Here is a 19,806-nt window from a genome sequence, read left to right as displayed (position 1 = left end):
GGAGTGGGTTATAGTGCTCGACGAACTACAGCCTATCTAATCTAACACAAACATACAAGTAATGTTCACAGAACACAGTTTGTGGATGTTTCATCTTTTCTCCTCAGACCAACAAAACAGGATAGCCTATATGAAAAGAAAATCCCAAAGGGCCAGATTGCTTTAATCTGCGCTATACACTGGTCGCTACGGAGTATGACACTGAATGAAAACAGCATAAAATAAGATTTGTTCTGGGGTAAACATCTTCTTCCTTCAAAGTGATATGTTTTCAGATATTGGGTTGGTGTCGCGTACATAGCTACCACACTTCATTTCAAGTGTATCATCAAAGAAAATCTAATGAAAGATATATATAAAACTTTTTTAGTTCCTATTCAAACTAAACAACCAACAGAGGTGCAATGACCATTAGGAGGGGCGGGGTACTGTGCAGGGATTTATGACCTATATGAGGCTACAGGGTGATGGGGGCATATGAGGACAGCATCGCTGAACAAGGCTGTCATCAGCTAAGTCCCTGGCAACTATAAAATCATTTTCATAGTATATTCTTTTCAGAAAAAAAACAAAGCAAAACTGTAAGCACTATACATATAATCAGGTACTCTATTTTTATTCTTTACTAATCTCTCTTATATACACATTTCAGCATGATCTGAATTCTATTTCTACTGACATAATATATGTTTACTGGGGAAGGACTTGATATGAGCAGCACTTGGAGAGACTTTTGTTTTTCTAGTGAGCGACTCTTCCAAGTGATTTGAGCCCTCCATTCCAGATTGGAGGTTCATTTGAAAACAGGCGATAGACACCCTTTGTCTCATTCCAGTCTCAGACTGGGTTTTACGTTATGGATGTTTTGATTCGATGTACAACACTTGGGCCGCAGCACACCGACCCCCCCCCCCCCGCCACCCTCCCCACCTGCTCTTAGGCCTGGCTGCACTATCCAACACACAGATGTTGAGCCAATCCCAAAGGAGCTACGTAAATAGGCAGTTTTACTTTAGGCCCCATTTACACTTGGTATTTTATGTGACTTTCATCCCAATAACGTGCGAGTCTTATTCATCCACGCTGCATTTGCGCTTATCAAAAATGCATCTCTGGTAGTCCAGTAGAAATCCAATCAGGATAACGCCAGCATTTTACTGTGCAATATGAAAATACCTCTCCCTGAATGTGGCCCACTATATTACCCAACAATGTTAGGGATATAATGCTTTTGGAGGAGTAGAGAGAGTGGCTTGCAGAAACGGTGTGCAATGATATTTACCAAACTGAGGCTGCATTGCTGCTCAAAACGGTCTCCTGAGATGGTGTAAGCGATCAGATTACAATCGGTCCCCAATGCATTCACATCTGTTTTTTTTACCCCATCACCCAAGAAATAATTCAATGGCATATGTAAATGGGGTTGTAGAGAAACGTCTCTCTTAGGCTCAAAGAAAATGGCCTGGCCTGGCTTGGATGGGGCTGAGATTGTACATAAGTCATTGATTTCTTTGCAAGTGCAGAGTCACATCCCTGAGCCCTGCCGGCTGGATCAATCTCACAAGTCAATAACATTGATCTTTTGTCAGATTGGTCCTGGCCGATTTCAGAAAGGCAGAACCATCTAAAAAGTGGACAGTCAGGTCATAACTTTGGAGACTGATCCAAGGGGCTGTCTGCGTATTGTAAACAGGAATGGAGGCAGAGATCAGGTCATGAATCTTACAAACCAATCTCATGCAGGGTGTGACTGTATCTGAGTTATGAGTCTTGTTCTATGATATGATGAGGCTTGCGTCTCAACTACACAGCCCCTTGGATCAGTCCCCAAAGCTGTGATTTTACTGGCCACATTTTGGACGGACCTGCCACTTTGAAATTGCTCTCAAAGAGAATGATCAAGAGATCAGCTCACCAGACAGGTCTTTCTAACAGGACTATGTATCCCCAAGCTTTCTCATACAAACATTGCAGGCTGATAATGAAGGTCTCTTCAGACAGGCGCAGGGTCTAAAAGTCTTAGTTTTTCTTTCTCAGCACCATGTAAAAAAAACTTCACAGAGTTGTACTGGTTTCAGTATCCAGTCCATGTCTTCCTGCACCAATACAGGGCTGCAGTTACTCTCATCGCTTAATGCCCTCTTCATAAAAAAACAAAACTTCTCTTACATAGGTGTGTTTAAATTCACAATACTGTTGGGCCAAATGAAAACCTGATGTAGAACTGTTAAAACCAACGATGAAAGGAGTGAGTGGAGATTTGAAAGGCAATAGGAGATCTAGTTTTCATTTATGATGGCCTATTTCTGTTGTAAGTCCACCAATGTAGGTAACTGGTCCTGATTACACTGACAGTCAAGTGGTTGTAAACCCACATGTACACACAGAACAGGAAAGAATACCCCAGCAAAGGATGATGTCATCATGAGGACCAGAAACACAGGTACAACACTTCCACAGCAGGAATTCAAAACTGTCTTGTTGGTGTTTTTCAAACTGAGTAAACTGTGCCCCACACACACACACACACACACACACACACACACACACACACACACACACACACACACACACACACACACACACACACACACACGCGCACATGCACACACACGCGCACATGCACACACACACACACACACACACCGTGTGCTGTACGGTGTGTTCTGGGTGTGACCCAACATCAACTCTTGGATTTTGTGTTGATATGATGAATGGGAAGATGCACCTCAGGTGGGGGTGGAGATCGGGGAGGGACAGGGCTACCCCAAGACACTGGCACCTGCTACACTGGAGCTTCTCTAGTGACCACCTCTCATGACACTTTGCTTTTTCTTTCGGGAGAAGAAGGCCATTGCAGTAACTGTGTGTGTGTGTGTGTGTGTGTGTGTGTGTGTGTGTGTGTGTGTGTGTGTGTGTGTGTACATGCTAAGCGTGTTGAAATTTATGAAGAAAAAGTGTGTTATCCATGTCTGCTTGAGTAATCATGTGGCACTGTGCGAAATAGCTGTGTTTGTGTGTTTTTCAGGACATATGGTTCAGGCTTTAATTTAAAGATGGTCAGCTATAGGGTTCTTACTTTGACAACAAGTGAAAAGCAAAAAAAGGAGTCTGTCTCAATTTTTCTCTGCAACCTTAGGTGCACCTTGAAATATAACTCCTGTAGGACTCTAGTGAAGAAATATTATTCTCTGAACAAACTCTAGCAAAGATAGAAAAAGGAACAACGACCAGCTCAGCTGGTTTGTCATTCACCCACACCAGGGCGACTGCAAAAAGTCTTGAGTATTCCAAAGCAGTTGGATAAGTGCAAGTCTCATGCTTATTTCAAATAAGCATCCAGACCAGAACTGCTTCCAGTACTCCATAGATTACAAGTATTTCAGAGTCCCCGTCAACAGTCCTTCACACTGACCTCAGCTTCCCCTGGGTGTTACTGAGCAGCCATTCCTGCTTCACTCTTCATCCCTATGTTATTTCCCAGAATCCCTTGCTCCGCTGGTGCTTGGGACAGTGGGAAGGAAGGACGGGGAGAAGTGGGAAACACGACCGGAGCACTGAGACAAGGGCAACAGAGGGAGGATGAGAGAGGATTACAAAACAGCAAGAGGCAACATCGGGTTGGAACAGAACATCTACGCAGGTCCATATCTTGTGATCGTGTCCAGTCAGCAAATGAAGAGACTGGTAAAGGTGATCAGTGACCACCTCACTTTTTCCTGTGCCTCCGACTCCGCTCATCACCAACCTCCACCCCCACCCCCACCCCTTCCCTCCTCTCCCCTCCTGGCTTATCTATCCTGCAGCAGCTTGAGGGCCCTCTCAATGTTCATGCGATGACCGACCCTGGTAACACCTAAGTCTATCAGGTCCTCTTTCTGCAGAGAGGGGAGGTGGGCCCCCTCAATTTCATTGTCCAGGAAGGCGTCCCGGTGCTCCCCGAGGTTGAGCATCTCCAGCCAGTCTGCCACATCGTGCTTGCTCCACAGCTCCATGGGCTTGGAGGCAAAGGGCTTGCCTGAGGTGGCCACAGCCTGCATCAGTGTGAGTGGTGATGGTGAGCGTGAAGTCCCGCTGCCACCGCACGAGGAGCCCAAGCTGTAGCCACCCCCACTGCCCAGGGGCGGGGTGGGCAGGCCGAAAACGTCGGTCAGAGTGGGCGAGACGGAGGGCGGCAGAGACGAGCAGGGGGTCAGGGAGGAGGCGGAGTCTGGGGGGCTGCAGGGGTGGTGTTGGGGCGGGAGGCTGCTGGGAGGGGTGGAGGTGAGAGCAGCAGCGGCGGCGGTGTTGCTACGCATTCCTGAGTTTTCTCCCAGAGGTCTAGAATGGACACAGACACAATAGATTTATTCAGGGTCACACAGACTGCATCCCATTCACCCCTGGTAACTAATATACCATCTGTATCTGAATATTCATCTGGATAATGAATAATCCAATAACACCTTTAGCATTTACACCTGTTATTTCTGTACATTCTCGTGGTCTACACTGTGAGCATATTGTAATCCAGTCGTATTTCTCTTGCACATTATGCAGATTGGACAAGTTGCTGGATAAGTGTGGAGTGTGACGTTTGTCATTGAAAACAGATATGACATCTTTCCTTTTTCTTCTTAGGGATTGCTTTTTGTACGACTAGTTGGAGGTAGCAGAACAGACAATCAAGTGTTTTCTCTTCGGAACAACATATCCAGACACAAATCCCATGTTAATACCAGACGTAAATGAGCTCACACTGCTGGCATTGATGCTAAAGATAAACATGCAGCTGAACAATGTTGGCCCACATTTTATTTTTCACACAGGTGTCTCGAAGTACATCTAAATGTGTTTTTGTACATTATGCATATCCTTAATGTGAATTTTCTCACACCGGTAAAAAATGCTAATGGCGAGTTAAAAGACATGCACACCATGCCCCTGCTTCATGCTGATTAGGAGGATGTCCCTCACAGTCTGTGGGATGGTGTATTTGTGTGTGTATAGACGGTCTGTCTTATTACCCTAAAACAATGTGGGAAAGCATTGTGAATTTCATTCAAAACTGTCCTGTCATGAAATAATGGGAAACAATGCTCTTGGTGCGCAAATGCTTCTGAGCAGCAAAATAAAGAATGTAAAAGACTTCATCACCAAATCCATACAGAATTTTAAACCAGACAGCTCATTGCTGTATCGTTTCAAAATGAACACTAGGGGGCAATATTTTCATTTATTACCAATAACCCAACAGCAGAGTACTAGGGAGTAGGACTAGGGAGGTTCACAGCATCAGCGCCTGACATTTTTCTAATCTGTCAACTTCATATTTGCCTAAGCAAATATATAACAGCTAACCACAGTGGCCCAGTGGTTAGCACTGTCGCCTCATAGCAAGAAGGTCCTGGGTTTGAACCCCAAGCTCTCCCAGGTCCTTTCTGTGTGGAGTTTGCATGTTCTCCCCGTGTCTGCGTGGGTTTCCTCCAGGTGCTCCGGTTTCCTCCCATCATCAAAAAGACATGCATGTTAGGGTTAATATGCCTGTGTGTGCCCCTGAGCAAGGCAATAGAAAGAACTGGAGTTGGTCGCCGGACACTGCAGCTGCCCACTGCTCCTATACAATAGGATGGGTTAGATGCAGAGAACACATTTCATTGTAACCAAACACCCGTACAATGACAAAAAAATAAAGTGGCTATTGTTCTCTTTTCTTTAATGTAGTTTGCCTAGACAAATTCCTTGTGTGTTCTTCTACTTGGCAATAAATATGATTCTGATCTGATTGAATTTAATTTCCTGAACTTATTTCAGTGATGTTCCTATGAGGTTATTTACTTTGGTTTTATGTAGTTTTCTTATGAACATGAAAGTGGAGTCTCACATTCAACACATTTCCAAATGTTCTGGCCAGCTGAGCATTCGACTGTGAGTAAAGATAGAAGTCAACAGCAACACAGAAACTAATACCTTTAACACTACATTTATGTAACAACAGGTGCTTTGAAACTGTGAGGAAAGCTAACACATTTTCCAGCAGCAATCATTTAGTATTCAGAAACACCCATAAACTAATGTGAAATTGAATTCAAACAGCTTTATCTCTCGCTCTCATACACACACACACACACACACACAAAAGACAACACACTGAGTGGACTGAAAATGGAGGAGGGCCTGAAGCATTTGGTTCACCTACTACGTCTTAATGGATGTGTGCACAGTGACATGGATGGGGGGAGGTTAGGTACTGTAACCTTTTATAGCACTATGAGGGGGATGCTAGCTGAACTGGAAAATTAAGAGTACAGCAGACACGGGAGTAAAATAACCATAGAAGTTGGTAAATTAACATAAAAAGTTCTCATTCATATCAACCATATGAGCAAGGTCAAACCTTCTGTCCACTTGTGCGGTGGAGGCGAAATGTAAATTTAATTCCATGAGAACTTCAGTGTTAAGCATGACATTGTCAATTTATCAATCCTCTCCAGTCCAGGAAATTCCAAACATTACACTTTTCACACAAAAGAAGTTAAACGGGTCAGAAACGACATTTAGTATAAAAAATATGCAGAATAAACTGAAACAGAATTTGTCAGTTTATTCTGTTTTTTAAAAAAACTTGAGAAGGTGACAATCATATATATATATATATATATATATATATATATATATATAACTTTGTTAAAAGAAACACTTAATGGTAGGGAAAGTGTTCAACAAATAAGGAGCAAAATAATCCAGTGATTCAAGTAAATTCTTTATGAGACAGTACAAGCCTGTTTCATGCCATAAGCAATCATCAGCTGTCAATCTCATTGCTTATGGCATGAAACAGGCTTGTACTGTCTCATAAAGAATGTATATATATATATATATATATATATATATATATATATATATATATATAGCTCTTTTTTTCCGGAAACCATCAATGGTGTAGATAAAAGTGCATGTGTGCGTGTGTGTGTGTGTGTGTTCCTGTTCGGCTACTTGTGAGGACCAATTTGAGTTTCTAACCATAAGAGTGGGGTCAGTTTTGCTGAGTAAGGACATTTTGGCTGGTCCGCCTCAGTTGTTCAAGGGCCTCTTTTAGGGTTAGGATTTGGGGTTAAGGTTAAGTTTAGGGTAAGGGCTGTGGATGAGCATGTAGTTCTCATGAGCAAGGTTAGGGTTAGGGGCTGAGGACTGAATCTAATCAATGAGCGTTCTCAAAAGTAGATGAAACCAAACGTGTCAAGTCAGTCTTATTTGTATAGCCCAATATCGTGGGTGTGTGTGTGTGTGTGTGTGTCTGTGTCTGTGTGTGTGTGTGTATCATACCAACATTAGTATCAGGGACATGATGGGAGAAATGACGTGAAAATTGGATTACACACAAATGCACACACACACACACACACACACACACACGGGCACAGTTCCTCTCAGAGCAGAATAACCATCCTGTCCTTCAACGTCCCCCTGGGAAATTGTTCCTTGAATATTAACCTGAACATTCTAGCAAAAAAGAGCGATGAGTGACTTTGTTGGAGCACCAACAGGGAAAATTCCTGAGTGTGCTTTTAACTTTTTCTTTCCTACAGCAGAGATCTGATGGGCAATTCAAGCCACAACACAGTTCTTCAACTAGCTAGGGCAGGAAAAGAAGGTCAGCTCTGACCACTATACTGTCACATTTACTGTTCCACCAATTGAAGGGCACTACGTGTACCCTAGATCTCCTTCTTTCCTAATTCCAAAACATATGGAACAGCCTGAGGGAAGTAAAGGAGACCAGGGAGGGTCGTTCTGCCAAAATGGAACTGGGCCACGGTGAAAGCGCCGCCTTCAAAGAGCTTGGCAGCTTTGCACCATGGGTAAAACTTACAGCTTTGGTTTTCAACACCAGCTTTTCCACAGGATGTCGCGGTGGGGGAACAGGATGGGTGAGATGGAGTGAGAGAGAAAGACGATCAGGACAAAATTAGACATGATATGATGTGACACGTGGACAAATCAACAGTTTAACAAACATATACGCAAACACACGGACGCGGAAATGCAAACTCGGAAAACGTAGTGAGGATCATGCAGGCTTGCAAACTGACAAGTCTCTCCCACACATGGTAGTGCTATGGAAAATGGGAAGTGTTGGCCATTTGTGCTCATAAGGAGAGGATTTCTCACTGTAAATGCCCAAAGACTCCAAATAACAAACTTATTCAACATCCCGTCATTTTCCAACCACCCTGGCCTTTTTCAGCCAACCCTCGCCTCGCCCCACTTCTACAGCACATTGATGATAATTCTAGTAATTGTCCAAATCACAATTAAAATCATTATTATACATTACACTCCTCAGCCGACAGAACAGCTGTTATTGGACCTAAAATACCTTGAGATCTGTCAAGATATTATCAAACTGATAATTTGACATTTAATTATATTTTGCACTTGCTTTGTTAAATGAGTGAAGCTGAGTATGAATGTAAGTATGAAATCTAATAAGGCCAATGCCTCATTTAGCTTCCCCTTATTTATTATCATTTCTTGCAGCCACCAACGGTCACATTTGACAAAAGACAATGATTTTTTTTTTTTGTATGATGTGATTTCCCTTAAGGGAAGCATCACACTGCTGACAAGCTGTGCAGGTGATACGTCTTCTGAAAACTTAGCTGCACATAAACATGTTTTTTCCAAAAACCTAATGGAGCGCAGAGAGGGCAACAATGCAGGAGTTTAGTAAGCAGTCTGCAAAGTAACTGTTTACTGCTTACTGTCTGATTTCAATTACATGTCAGTGAACAATGACTTAAGAGTTTACTTACAAGTAAACACTCAGTGATTGTTCACTGACATGTAATCCATAATCAGCCCTTATGTTTTCAGTGTAATCCCCCAACAGTATAATCTACATCATGATGACATCAGGTCAATATTAACAGCTTGTGTTTAGGAGTAAAACACATACATGGACAGTGCATGGGTATGCATGCTGCAAGTGAGCCACATGCACTGACACACATGTATGCACACATAAACACATAGACAACCATTTACACTGACCAGCAATGAAAGTATGTAGGTGTCATTCACTGGCCTTAAGAGTTCTCTGTAAGCCAAATGCCATGGTTGAACAATGGTGCCATCAAATCACTTGTAGTTTTGTAGGAAAGTGATGCCGTGCTATGGATGTTTGTGGTGAGAGACCTTGTGTTCACTGCACCCCACATGCTGCATGACTCCCAACCAATCCCTTCTAAAACAAACAGACACACACAAAAGCTTTCCAAACGCATGCACGCACATACTGGCATTATTTATAGAAGCTCGAATGTTACCGCATGCACGCACACACACACACACACACACACACACACACACACACACACACACAGACTGACTTGGCGGTGCTGGGTTACATAACGGTGGCCTACTAAAGCAGTGTAGCACGTGACCCGCGTGAGATGATGCTGAACTCTGTTGAGGGTTAGGTTTGCCATCCTCTCTCCGTTTCTCTCTCTCTCTCAATGTCTCCTGCTCTTTCAAACACGCACACATACAAGCGCACACCCCTCCCCTGACTCTAATCAGTCTGACATTATTCCCATAGGCCTCAAGGCTGCTCTCATCAGCTGGTTGCTAAGCAACCGTTTCGTCCACAGGAACAACCAACGCACATTTTAATCTGGGAGAAGGGGGGGGGGGGGCGTCCAAAGAAGAAAATCTGATACCGTTGGTGATAAGGCTGATTCCAACACTGAGTAAGGGAGAGCAAAAAGGGGAGTACGAAATCAAATAGCAGCAAAAGTGACAGAGAGAGAGAGAGAGAGAGAGAGAGAGAGAGAGAGAGAGAGAAAGCATGTCTGAATCTGGGCCATCTTCTCTGTGTCTTTGTTGCCATATGCTAGGTGGTCTTGGACAGAGGACCTCCTATGTCTTCAGCTACCTTCTTTTCCAAGGTCTGCATAAAGAGGATCTCTACCTTTGTCCCATCTCCAATTAGCTAGGCCTTTTCTTGTGGAATGGTTGCTTGAAAACTTATAACCTTTTCAACCACACAAAATAGCACAAAATGAGAACTGGTCACGTCATGGTTGGTTGATAAAGATCTGGTGATTCAGTCTCTGTCTACATTGCATAAACACACGCATGCGCACACACGCATGCACACACACATGCATGCACAAACAGTGGACTGCAGACCAATATTTGAAAACACAACATAACAATTTTGCACAATTTTCAGCGGTAGCTATAAAACATGGGACAGGTGCATAAAATTGCTACAGTTTGGTTCGAAGTCACCATTTATTGCACAGTTAGAAGCACTTCTGTCAGATATATACATAACGGGTCACCTGGTAGCTCAACCAGATAAACCTGTACCGCGTAGGTTCATCTCTGACTGTGGACTTTAGCTGTATATCTAAATCACAAGTGGAACAATATGATTCACACAAGACTTCAGAGGATTGTAATAGCAGCCAATGAAACCTATTTGTGAAGATGGAAGACAGGTATGATTTCATCAAGCTATTTCAATACAGATTTTAAAGTTGCCAACATGATAAAAGTGCAAAATGTGGGAAAATAAATCCCAAATATTGCAACAAAGTTGGTGCATCACTATAGTGATTATATGAGAAAGAGACACGGAAACTGAACTGCCAAGGCTCTCAAATGCCAAGTAATTCAGAGAACTCTTCTCCATTTTCTCCTTAATGTCTTTGATGACATACTCTTGTTCTTGTGCACAGAGAAATGATCCTTTACAGATAAGCGAAATGCACCTGATTTGCATGTATTTCTTTTGACTTTTCGAAGGTTATGAATTTGCTTTACATCCAGATGGAAACGTGGTGATAAGGGACATGTAGAAGCAAAATCAGACAGGATGACAGAACGCTGAAGAAAATGGAGATGACAGAGAGGTGCGAGATGAAAATGAAATGAATGCAGGGTCCAACGGTCAACCAATGGGGATGAAGATAATAGCATGTGGCATAAACTGTGAAGGAGAGAACGAGAGGCCAGACATAAACAGCTGTCGAGCACCTCTCTGTAATTACCAAAATGGCCGCCGCGATAATCTAGCAGTATTTATTAGATTTGAAAGCATAACCACAGAGAGAATAATCTCTCTCTTTCTCTATCTTTATCTCGCTGCTTGTTCCACCTCTGATGAGAGATGGGACTGTTCATGTAAAATGTATGTGACTTGTGAATAATTTAGCATCCTTTTTATTTCCTTTTCATACAGTGGAGAGGTGAGTTTAAAAAACCATGAGATGAGCTGATTCAGGTGTGGGCTCCCATCAAAAGGTTGTCTCACTTATTCTCGCGTTTGGCCTCTGCATGTCCTGCAGAATCTATGACATGGGTAGGTGGAATATAACCCATCGCATTATCCAAACTCGCTTAACACAATCCAACTGTGTCAACAAATCAATCTCATTCACTTGTGATTCACTGATTATACAACGAGCACTCACCGATGAGAAAAGTAGCAGTTTATTAGTTTATCTTTAGCTTTCATCTGACATAACAGTGGCCACTTTATTGCGGGTACTTTGTCTCCATCCTGGACAACATATCTACACATTCGTGCACAAGGAGCAATGTGAAAGCCACCAACTACATACTGGGTATGATAATGACAGAAATGACAGCTAGATTCAAGATTCTTTAACAAAGGGGAAAATACCAGGAGTATGTCTTTATCAGATCTTCATGTAATGAGCAAATAGTTTATTTATTGACTATTAAATACGTTGATGACTTAGGGCCATCATATCTCATATCAAGAACAGCTACTGCCTGGAGATATTATTTCTGTGCTGAAATTATCTCGATCACTTTGTTTTTTTTCTTATTCTAGTATAATTGACAGATTCTTGCTACCAAGAGCTGATCAACACATATTAGAACACCTTAACTTCTGATACTGTGCACACTTGTACAGATATAGCATGAATGAACGCAACTCAACATACTACTGAATATGACTGTCTGGCAATCACTTCAATTGGGAAAACGTCCACCTGTATCAGACTTGATAATGGGAAATTAGGGGGACTCCAGGTTTGTAGTTTATAGTGACAATGTGGAGGAAGTAAGTAGAGAGAGATGTGTCGCCAGGCTCAGTATCTGAAAACTTGAAGTTGTAGGTTGAATGGGACAAGACAAAATGATTACACTCACTGAGCACTTTATTAGGAACACCTGTTCACCTAATTATTCATGCAGTTGTCTAATCAGCCAATCATGTGGCAGTACTGCAACGCATAAAATCCTTCTGATAAAGGTCAGGAGCTTCTGTTAATTTTCACATCAACCATCAGAATGGGGGAGAAATGTGATCTCAGTGATTTCGACAATGGCATGATCGTTGGTGCCAGACGGGCTGTTTTGAGTATTTTTTTAACTGCTGATCTCCAGGGATTTTCATGCACAACAGTCTCTAGAGTTTACTCAGAATAGTGTGAAAGCATTTATGTGGACTGAAATGCCTGGTTGATGAGAGAGGTCAATGGAGAATGGCCAGACTGGTTCGAGCAGACAGAAAGGCTATGGTAACTCAGATAACCACTGTAAAATTGTGGTAAGCAGAAAAGCATCTCAGAATGTACAACACGTCGAACCTTAAGGCAGATGGGCTACAACAGCAGAAGACAATGTTGGGTTCCACTTCTGTCAGCCAAGAACAGAAAGCTGAGGCTGTAGTGTGCACAGGCTCACCAAAACTGGACAGTTGAAGACTGGAAAAATGTAGCCTGGTCTGATGAATCTCAATTTCTGCTGAGGCACACAGATGTTAGAGTCAGAATTGGGTGCCAGCAGAATGAAACCATGGACCCAAACTGCATTGTGTCAACAGTCCAGGCTGGTGGCGGTGGTGTAATGGTGTGGAGAATGTTTTCTTGGCACACTTTGGGCCCGTTACTACCAATCAATCATCGCTTGAATGGCACTGCCTATTTGAGTATTGTTGCTGAGCATATGCATCCCTTCATGGCCACAATTTACCCATCTTCTAATGTCTACTTCCAGCATGATAATCTACCATGTAACAAAGAAAAAGTCATCGAAAACTGGTTTCAAGAGCATGACAATGAGTTCAATGTTCTGCAGTGGCTTTCCCAGTCACCGGATCTGAATCCAATGGAACACCTTTGGGATGTGGTAGAATGGGAGATTCATAGCATGAATGTACATCTGACAGTACTACAGAAATTTTGCTATGCAATCATGTCAACATGGACCAGAATCTCAAAGGAATGTTTCCAACATCATGTGGAATCCATGCCACGAAGAGCTGAGGCTGTTTTGAGAACAAAGGGAAGCCCCTACCCTCTTTTAGTATAGTGTTCCAAAAAAGTGCTCAGTGAGTGTGTATCGGTTTTAAGGTGAAGAGCACCTTGACTTGACAGCACTACTAGCATCAACTTTGATGGACGGCTGTGTGTGAGAGAAAGAGAACGTGGAATCTGAGCTGACATTGAACCTGACTTCCAATCTGACCTTCGGCTGCTGTCCCGCTGGATTCCTACATACAAACGTCAGTGTCTAGCTTTAGATCAAGGCGGTTGCCATGGCACACTCTGAAGCTGAAGCAGCATCAAGTCTAACCTGAAACCAATGTTATTTTCTTTAGCACAATAGTAAATTCCTCAATTTTTCACAAACTAATTGGTAATACCACAGCTGTGGTCAGGGGATGGCGAGGCAGCACAACTAGGACTAAAAGCCAAATCTCTGAATGATATGACCCTTTTTCACAGTGGTATTCGGTAATCTCTGATAACACTGCTCAACCAAAGTCATTTACTATGCATTTACACTTCAGTGCTCACGCACTTTATGAATATCAAAACCTGAAAAATGAATCATTCACATTAGAATTTCAGTCTTTTTCTCTTCAACAGATCTATCGATTACCTGTTTCCAAAGGCACCCCTGGTCCCTGTGGGGGAGTCGAGGCTGTCTCCTGGCTTGGGCGGCCTGTCACGGTTCATGTGCTGTAGGATGGAGCTCAGCTCTGTGATGACTGTGTTCTTGGGATCGGGTGTGTTGGGTGGGCTTCGTAGCTCTGGAAGTGGTTCTCCCCACAGCTTGGATGTCCTCTGAGTGGGAGTCCTGGGAACTTCGGCGGAAGAAGCAGACCCAGGGGGAGGGGGAGGGGCCTGGGGTGGTGACCCAAAGGCTTCTGGGGGCTCTTCAATGAGGGCATCATGATAAAGTGAGGTCCTGTTGATGATGGGCTTGACTTTGGGTTTAGGCGGCACGGGTGGCCGGTCCACTAGGAAAGCATGGCCATCTGCTGTGGCATAGAGGCTCTCGAGGGCACTGTCGCAAAATCCTCCCTCTGAGGAGAGTGTAGAGATGCTTGATACTGTGCTGGTGGTCTCCATGTGCTGAGGATCCCCACTGCTGCGGCTGTCCACCTCCTCGATGCCCGAGTCAACAACCCCTGGCTCAACATCAGAGGGAGGAAGAGGGTAGGCAGGGGGCATGCAGTTGGCTGCCACTGGTCGTCTGTGCTGCTCAGCGACTGAGGGTGGTGCATGTGGGTTGTAGGGGGGTCCCCCATTCTGCCTTTGCTGTTGGAGCATCTCAGCGATAGCAGAGGCCTGGTCATCAGGGATGTCGATGCTGTTGGCAAACTCGAGCGGAGGAGGGAGGGGCTCTGAGAAGACAAATTCCTCATCAATATCCACTGAAGCGAGGGGGGGAGGAGGGATGCGGAACGGCAGCTTGATGGGTTCGTCCATGGATTCTGCCGTGGGAATGCTCCGCCTCCGTGATGACGAGGCTGACTGGGGATTGGATAGAGGTGTGGTGGTGGGGGCAGGGTTGGGCTGATTGGGGTCCTTGAGCTCAGTTGGGTTGTTACTATCCTCCGCCTCGGGAGGGTTAAGTTTGGCGTCTCTGCTGGTATGGACCATGAGGAGCCCTGCTGACTTGGGCTGTGAAGAGTCTGAGATGTCTGCTGGCATACTCTTCCTCACCTCAGCTGCCTGGTGCTGCCTCTCCTCCCGATCTCCATCTGACTCATACTTTTGCTCTGTCATCTGTCGCCGTAGGCCTCCCCGGCCCGGCCGCCCCATGGTTGCAGTGGAGATAGCAGGAAAACCCCTTTCCATCCCAGAACGCAGTTTTGTGTCAATAAATAGTGGCTGGTTTAGGTCGGGTTTGTGGCTGGGTTGTACAGGGACAGGCTGAGGCTCAGGCTTGAGGACTGGCTGAACCTCTGGTGGTGGATTTGGTGACTGGCTCTGTGGATGGTTCTGCTGCTCCTTCATTGCCCTATCGCGTGCTGCCAGAGCCAGTGCCAGTGGAGAGTTAGGATCCAAGGGCTTGCCAGTGACAGGATGGAGGTAGGTCCCATTGGCACTGTAATGGGTCTTAGGGGGTGTGGCTGGGAGACTAACAGGACTGTCCAGGTGGGGACATTGGCCAGTTCTGGTACTGAGGGGCTCCCGCACCATTGTGGGCTCGGGGCTATTAAAATCTGTCATGTTTCCGCTCCCACTCCCAACTTGTTGGTCAAGCTGAGATGCAGGAGGGGGAGCCATAATCCTCCGAATCCGCTCATCACTACTGAACATGCCCTCGTCAATGGATTTGGATTGGCGAAGACGTGGAGTAGGAGTTGGGCTAGTCATGTCATCATCCCCCATGTCTATGGACTGGAAGGCGGGAGAGTTCTTTTTGGCTTCCAGTCTCTTCTCCCTGTCCCGCACTGCTCCTGCAATAGCTGCTGCGAAGGGGTTGCTTAGAGCTAGAGGATCCTCAGGACGCAGGCCCCCAGTTGCCGAGGGGACAGGCGTGATAGGCGGGTGTTCGGGTGTGGTGGGCTCAATTTCCATACTGCTACCCTGGCTGCTCTTCCCGCTACTGCTGGTGGAGGGCTCCTTGACAATGATGGTGGGTATGGGGATGGAGGAACACGTCTGCTCTGTGGGTGTTGTGGGCATGGAAACTGGGCCTGAGGGGCTTGTTGGCATGTGACATGTTTTCTCGGGGCTGTCCTCAACGTTAGGCTGTTTCACCAGCATGCCCTTCCTTCGGGCCGGTTTGGCTGGTACATACAGCGTCTTGTTGCCCACCTCAGAGTATGGGTTCTCCGGCACCGGTGTACGCCCTCGATTGCGTGTGTCAAATTGCTCAGAGCTCTGGCGATAATAACCACGCCTCAATGTGCCAATGTCTGTAGTCCGGCTGATGGTCGTCACTGCGTTGGATGCCAAGGTCTGGGTGAAGCCGGGCCGGGTGGTGCCATAGCCCCGGGGAGTAGGGCTTACTGCTGAGTTGTACGCTGGTGGGGATGGGGGTGAGATGGCTGGGGGAGGGGGAATGTCCTCCGAGGTGTCGGGCATGGAGAGGCTGCGAGAGAACTTGAGCAGAGGTGGTGTGAGGAATCCCTGTTTATCCTCCTCTGTCGTTCCTTGAAGAGACGGAGGAGGGGGTGAGAAAGGGAGAACAATGTGAGAATCTGAGAATTTTCAACCGAAGTATAGCTGAGGATGATGAAACCTCTTTTTAAATCCTTTTTTTATAACCTTTATTCATCCAGGAAAAATTTGTTTATGCAGGTAATGCCCTGATTCACAGTACAGTTCATACTTTTCCACCCTGAAACTGTCTGTTGTAACCACAGTCTTCACATACTGGCCATTGAGTAACACCATAAAGCAACTGGGGATTAAATGCCTCAAGCATACCTAGCTCCACAGTCAAATGACACCATTGTCATGATTGCAGTTTCCCAGCAGCAGGATTTGAACCAGCAAACTTTCAAGCCATAATCCCAGTTTTTAGACCTTTAAGTAATGGGAAATAATTAAGGGGGGATGGGGGCTTGACATAAGATGTTATAAATGCTTTTATTGCAGTTATTATACAAAGGCCTGCCTCAGGGTGACCAATGGCATGGAGAATCCAATGTTCTGTGAATAACATCAGCCAGCATGATGTCCCACTAGTTTAACATAAAGAACAGGACTCTAAGCATATGCTTAATGACCTCACTTATTATAGCCTGAGAGCACCCTTGGGCGACCGGATCACTCTTAATTTGTTCATAATTAGCTTTAAAAAATTTTGATCAGCATAGCACAAGTCTTCTGAGCACTCATAAGACATTATTGCAAGCCAACATTATCGTATGCAAAAAGTTCACATCTTTAAGATATGCAAGCACACACACAATAAACATACCTATGGACTTCTGTTTTTTCATGGTGCCCTTGGCAGGTATCCCGAGGAAGGCTCCTGGCACAGTAGGGGGCACCACTGCTACTCCCTGGCGTTCGTGATACATTGACTGCAAAACCAAATAGCCACGTGGTTAGAGGAAACTGGGGTGTAATACTCCCACAAACACGTCCTATCAGGCAGCAATCTGCTAGCTGTGTGTCGTAATAATAACAGCATTTGGATTTTTCTACCGTTCATCACAACAAGGCTCAAATTGCTTGACATAGTACAAGACAATACATTTGACAAAATAACATATATTGCTACATTAGAGGACATTATGCCTCACGTTTTGATTTGACAGTTTTTATTCTGGGTTTTGGGACAGGAAAATTAGACATATTTACTGTGGCCAAACCAAGTTCCTGCTTATCAAATCTTCCTTGCTCTGAACCAGTGTTAATTTTCTAAAGAAAACTACAAACAGAAAATGTTTGTCAACAATTTGTTTACACCATGACAAAAACAAAGCTCTAAATCAAAGTTCCCCGTTGTAAACAAAAAGTATGATCAAATATTTTTTTTACAATGTAGGTTTTTTTTTTTACATCGTTTTCACCTTGTCTTCCACAGGTCATTGACAAAAAACTATGATAGAAAAGGTCCATCGAAAGTAATGAAAATGAGACAATTTACCCTCTGGTTTACTTTGTTTGCCCCCCCCCCCTTCCTCTTTTTCTCCCCAATTGTATCTGGCCAATTACTCCACTCTTCCGAGCCATCCCAATCGCTGCTCCACCCCCTCTGCCACTTCTCTTCACCTGACAGTGAGGAGTTTCACTAGGGGGACATAGCACATGGGAGGATCACTCTATTCCCCCCAGTTCCCCCTGAACAGGCGCCCCGACTGACCAGAGGAGGCGCTAGTACAGTGACCAGGAAACATACCCACATCCGGCTTCCCACCCACAGACACGGTCAATTGTGTCTGTAGGGACGCCCGACCAAGCCGGAGGTAACACAGAGATTCGAACTGCCTTCCTCATGTTGGTAGGCAATGCAATAGACCGCTACGCTACCCGGACATACTTGGTTATTTAAAACAATATCGTCAATGCCTGTCTGACAGTCATAAATCCCCGTTAGAATCAAAGGTTAAATCATCTTTAAGATATTTGATTGTTTTCATCATAGAAAAAAAAATAATTGACATAAATTTAGTGCAAAGTAAGTTAGTTTAACAACGTCTATCTGTATGTCCGTGTGTGTGTGTGTGTGTGTGTGTGTGTGTGTGTGTGTGTGTGTGTATGTATGTGTGCACATGGCACTTACATTCACATCGCTTGGCGAGGCCAGACAGCGACTGGATGGACGTGGTTTTATGGTGGCTACCTTCATATCCACTGCCGCATTCTTCTGGGCAGCTGACACCTCATCCACTTTGTCTGCAAGACAAAACCGCAGCACCACCTTTAAGTCCCAGGAACAGCAAGGGCAAGGACTTAACCACAAAGCCTTAAGGTGGGCTCATAGTCAAAATGCAAGGCACACATTCTTAGTGATTCCTCTTTTTCCAGACTGGGCTGCGGATGAAAACAAAACAGACTACAACGAAACACATTTGGGCAGGGATGACGGAGGACTCTGGTGAAATGCGTTGGGCGCGTTAGCGGCCAGCCTCGGAAGCCGTGCAAGCAACCCCCCCCAACAGCCGACTGAGAAGCATCATCCAACATTCAGGATCGCTCCCTCAAAGAATGTTAAATGATCGACAAGTGTGAAATCTGCCATGGCTGCTATGTCTTTGTTAGAAGTGCAATGTGTAATTTTTACTGGGAAACTGACCTCTGCTCTTCAGGAATGTGAATAATAACTTACAAATCAAATCGATAAGCAGATTGCATCCACTCAAGAGGGCAGCACAGGACTGTTTAATGTAGAAACTGGGGTGGCGGGGCATGGGTTGTAAACCTTGTTTGAGTGAGTAGGACTCAGCAAATCCTATTGATATTGACCAGTCATATGCTTCAGTAAAGCCGAACTAGCATACATTGTGACTTTAACCTGTACTTGAGGCCACTGGCCAGCCATCAAAAGCAAGTCTGGCAGATTTCAAGTTGCCCGTGGAGTGCAATGATGCCTTTGGGTTGTGTAGACCGTTTCATATGAAAGATATTGCTCAAGAAAAAGCTACATGCTAGTCCTTATTTAACCTCTTATCTCCTCTCTGACTAGTGTTATCTGGTGTGCAGAGAGCTTCCATGCATCAGGGAGGGGGGGTGCGATTACTTAGGGTGACTTGGAAAACAATCCTCTTCTTCTGAGCTTCTACATGTAGATGAAAGGAGTAGGGGAGGGTGGTAGGTGGGGAAGGGGAGGAAAGGGGAAGAAAGGAACATCATTGACCTTAGCCAGAACTACTACAACACTGGCAGACACACACACACACACACACACACACACACACACACACACACACACACACACACACACACACACACACTATGTATAAACACAAGCACGCAAAAGGTGCAGACTCTCTCTCTGTCTCCTTGTTGGAATCTAGCTACAGCAGATCAGACAACATACAATATGGTTGCCCTGGAAACCCAGATGTGAGTGAATGGTTTCCTGGAT

At 44.8% G+C, this 19,806-nt stretch overlaps 1 protein-coding gene across 1 annotated transcript in view; it reads right to left on the bottom strand.

The window, feature by feature from the left end:
* Window positions 1-3,791: 3,791 nt before the first annotated feature.
* Window positions 3,792-19,806, bottom strand: part of LOC130112029 (SH3 and multiple ankyrin repeat domains protein 2-like) — a 195,137-nt gene continuing 179,122 nt past the window's right edge. Inside the window, exons 21-25 of the mRNA XM_056279335.1 lie at window positions 19,459-19,497; window positions 18,502-18,614; window positions 17,191-17,296; window positions 13,909-16,417; window positions 3,792-4,320 (exon numbers count right to left, since the gene is read on the bottom strand). Coding sequence (XP_056135310.1) covers window positions 3,792-4,320; window positions 13,909-16,417; window positions 17,191-17,296; window positions 18,502-18,614; window positions 19,459-19,497 — 3,296 coding nt within the window. The remainder of the gene's footprint in view (window positions 4,321-13,908; window positions 16,418-17,190; window positions 17,297-18,501; window positions 18,615-19,458; window positions 19,498-19,806) is intronic.

Source organism: Lampris incognitus, chromosome 4, assembly GCF_029633865.1.
Source record: "Lampris incognitus isolate fLamInc1 chromosome 4, fLamInc1.hap2, whole genome shotgun sequence".
In the NCBI taxonomy this organism is placed as follows: Eukaryota; Metazoa; Chordata; class Actinopteri; order Lampriformes; family Lampridae; genus Lampris; species Lampris incognitus.
Note: the sequence above shows the minus strand (reverse complement) of the source record. Positions and strands in the feature narration are given on the sequence as shown.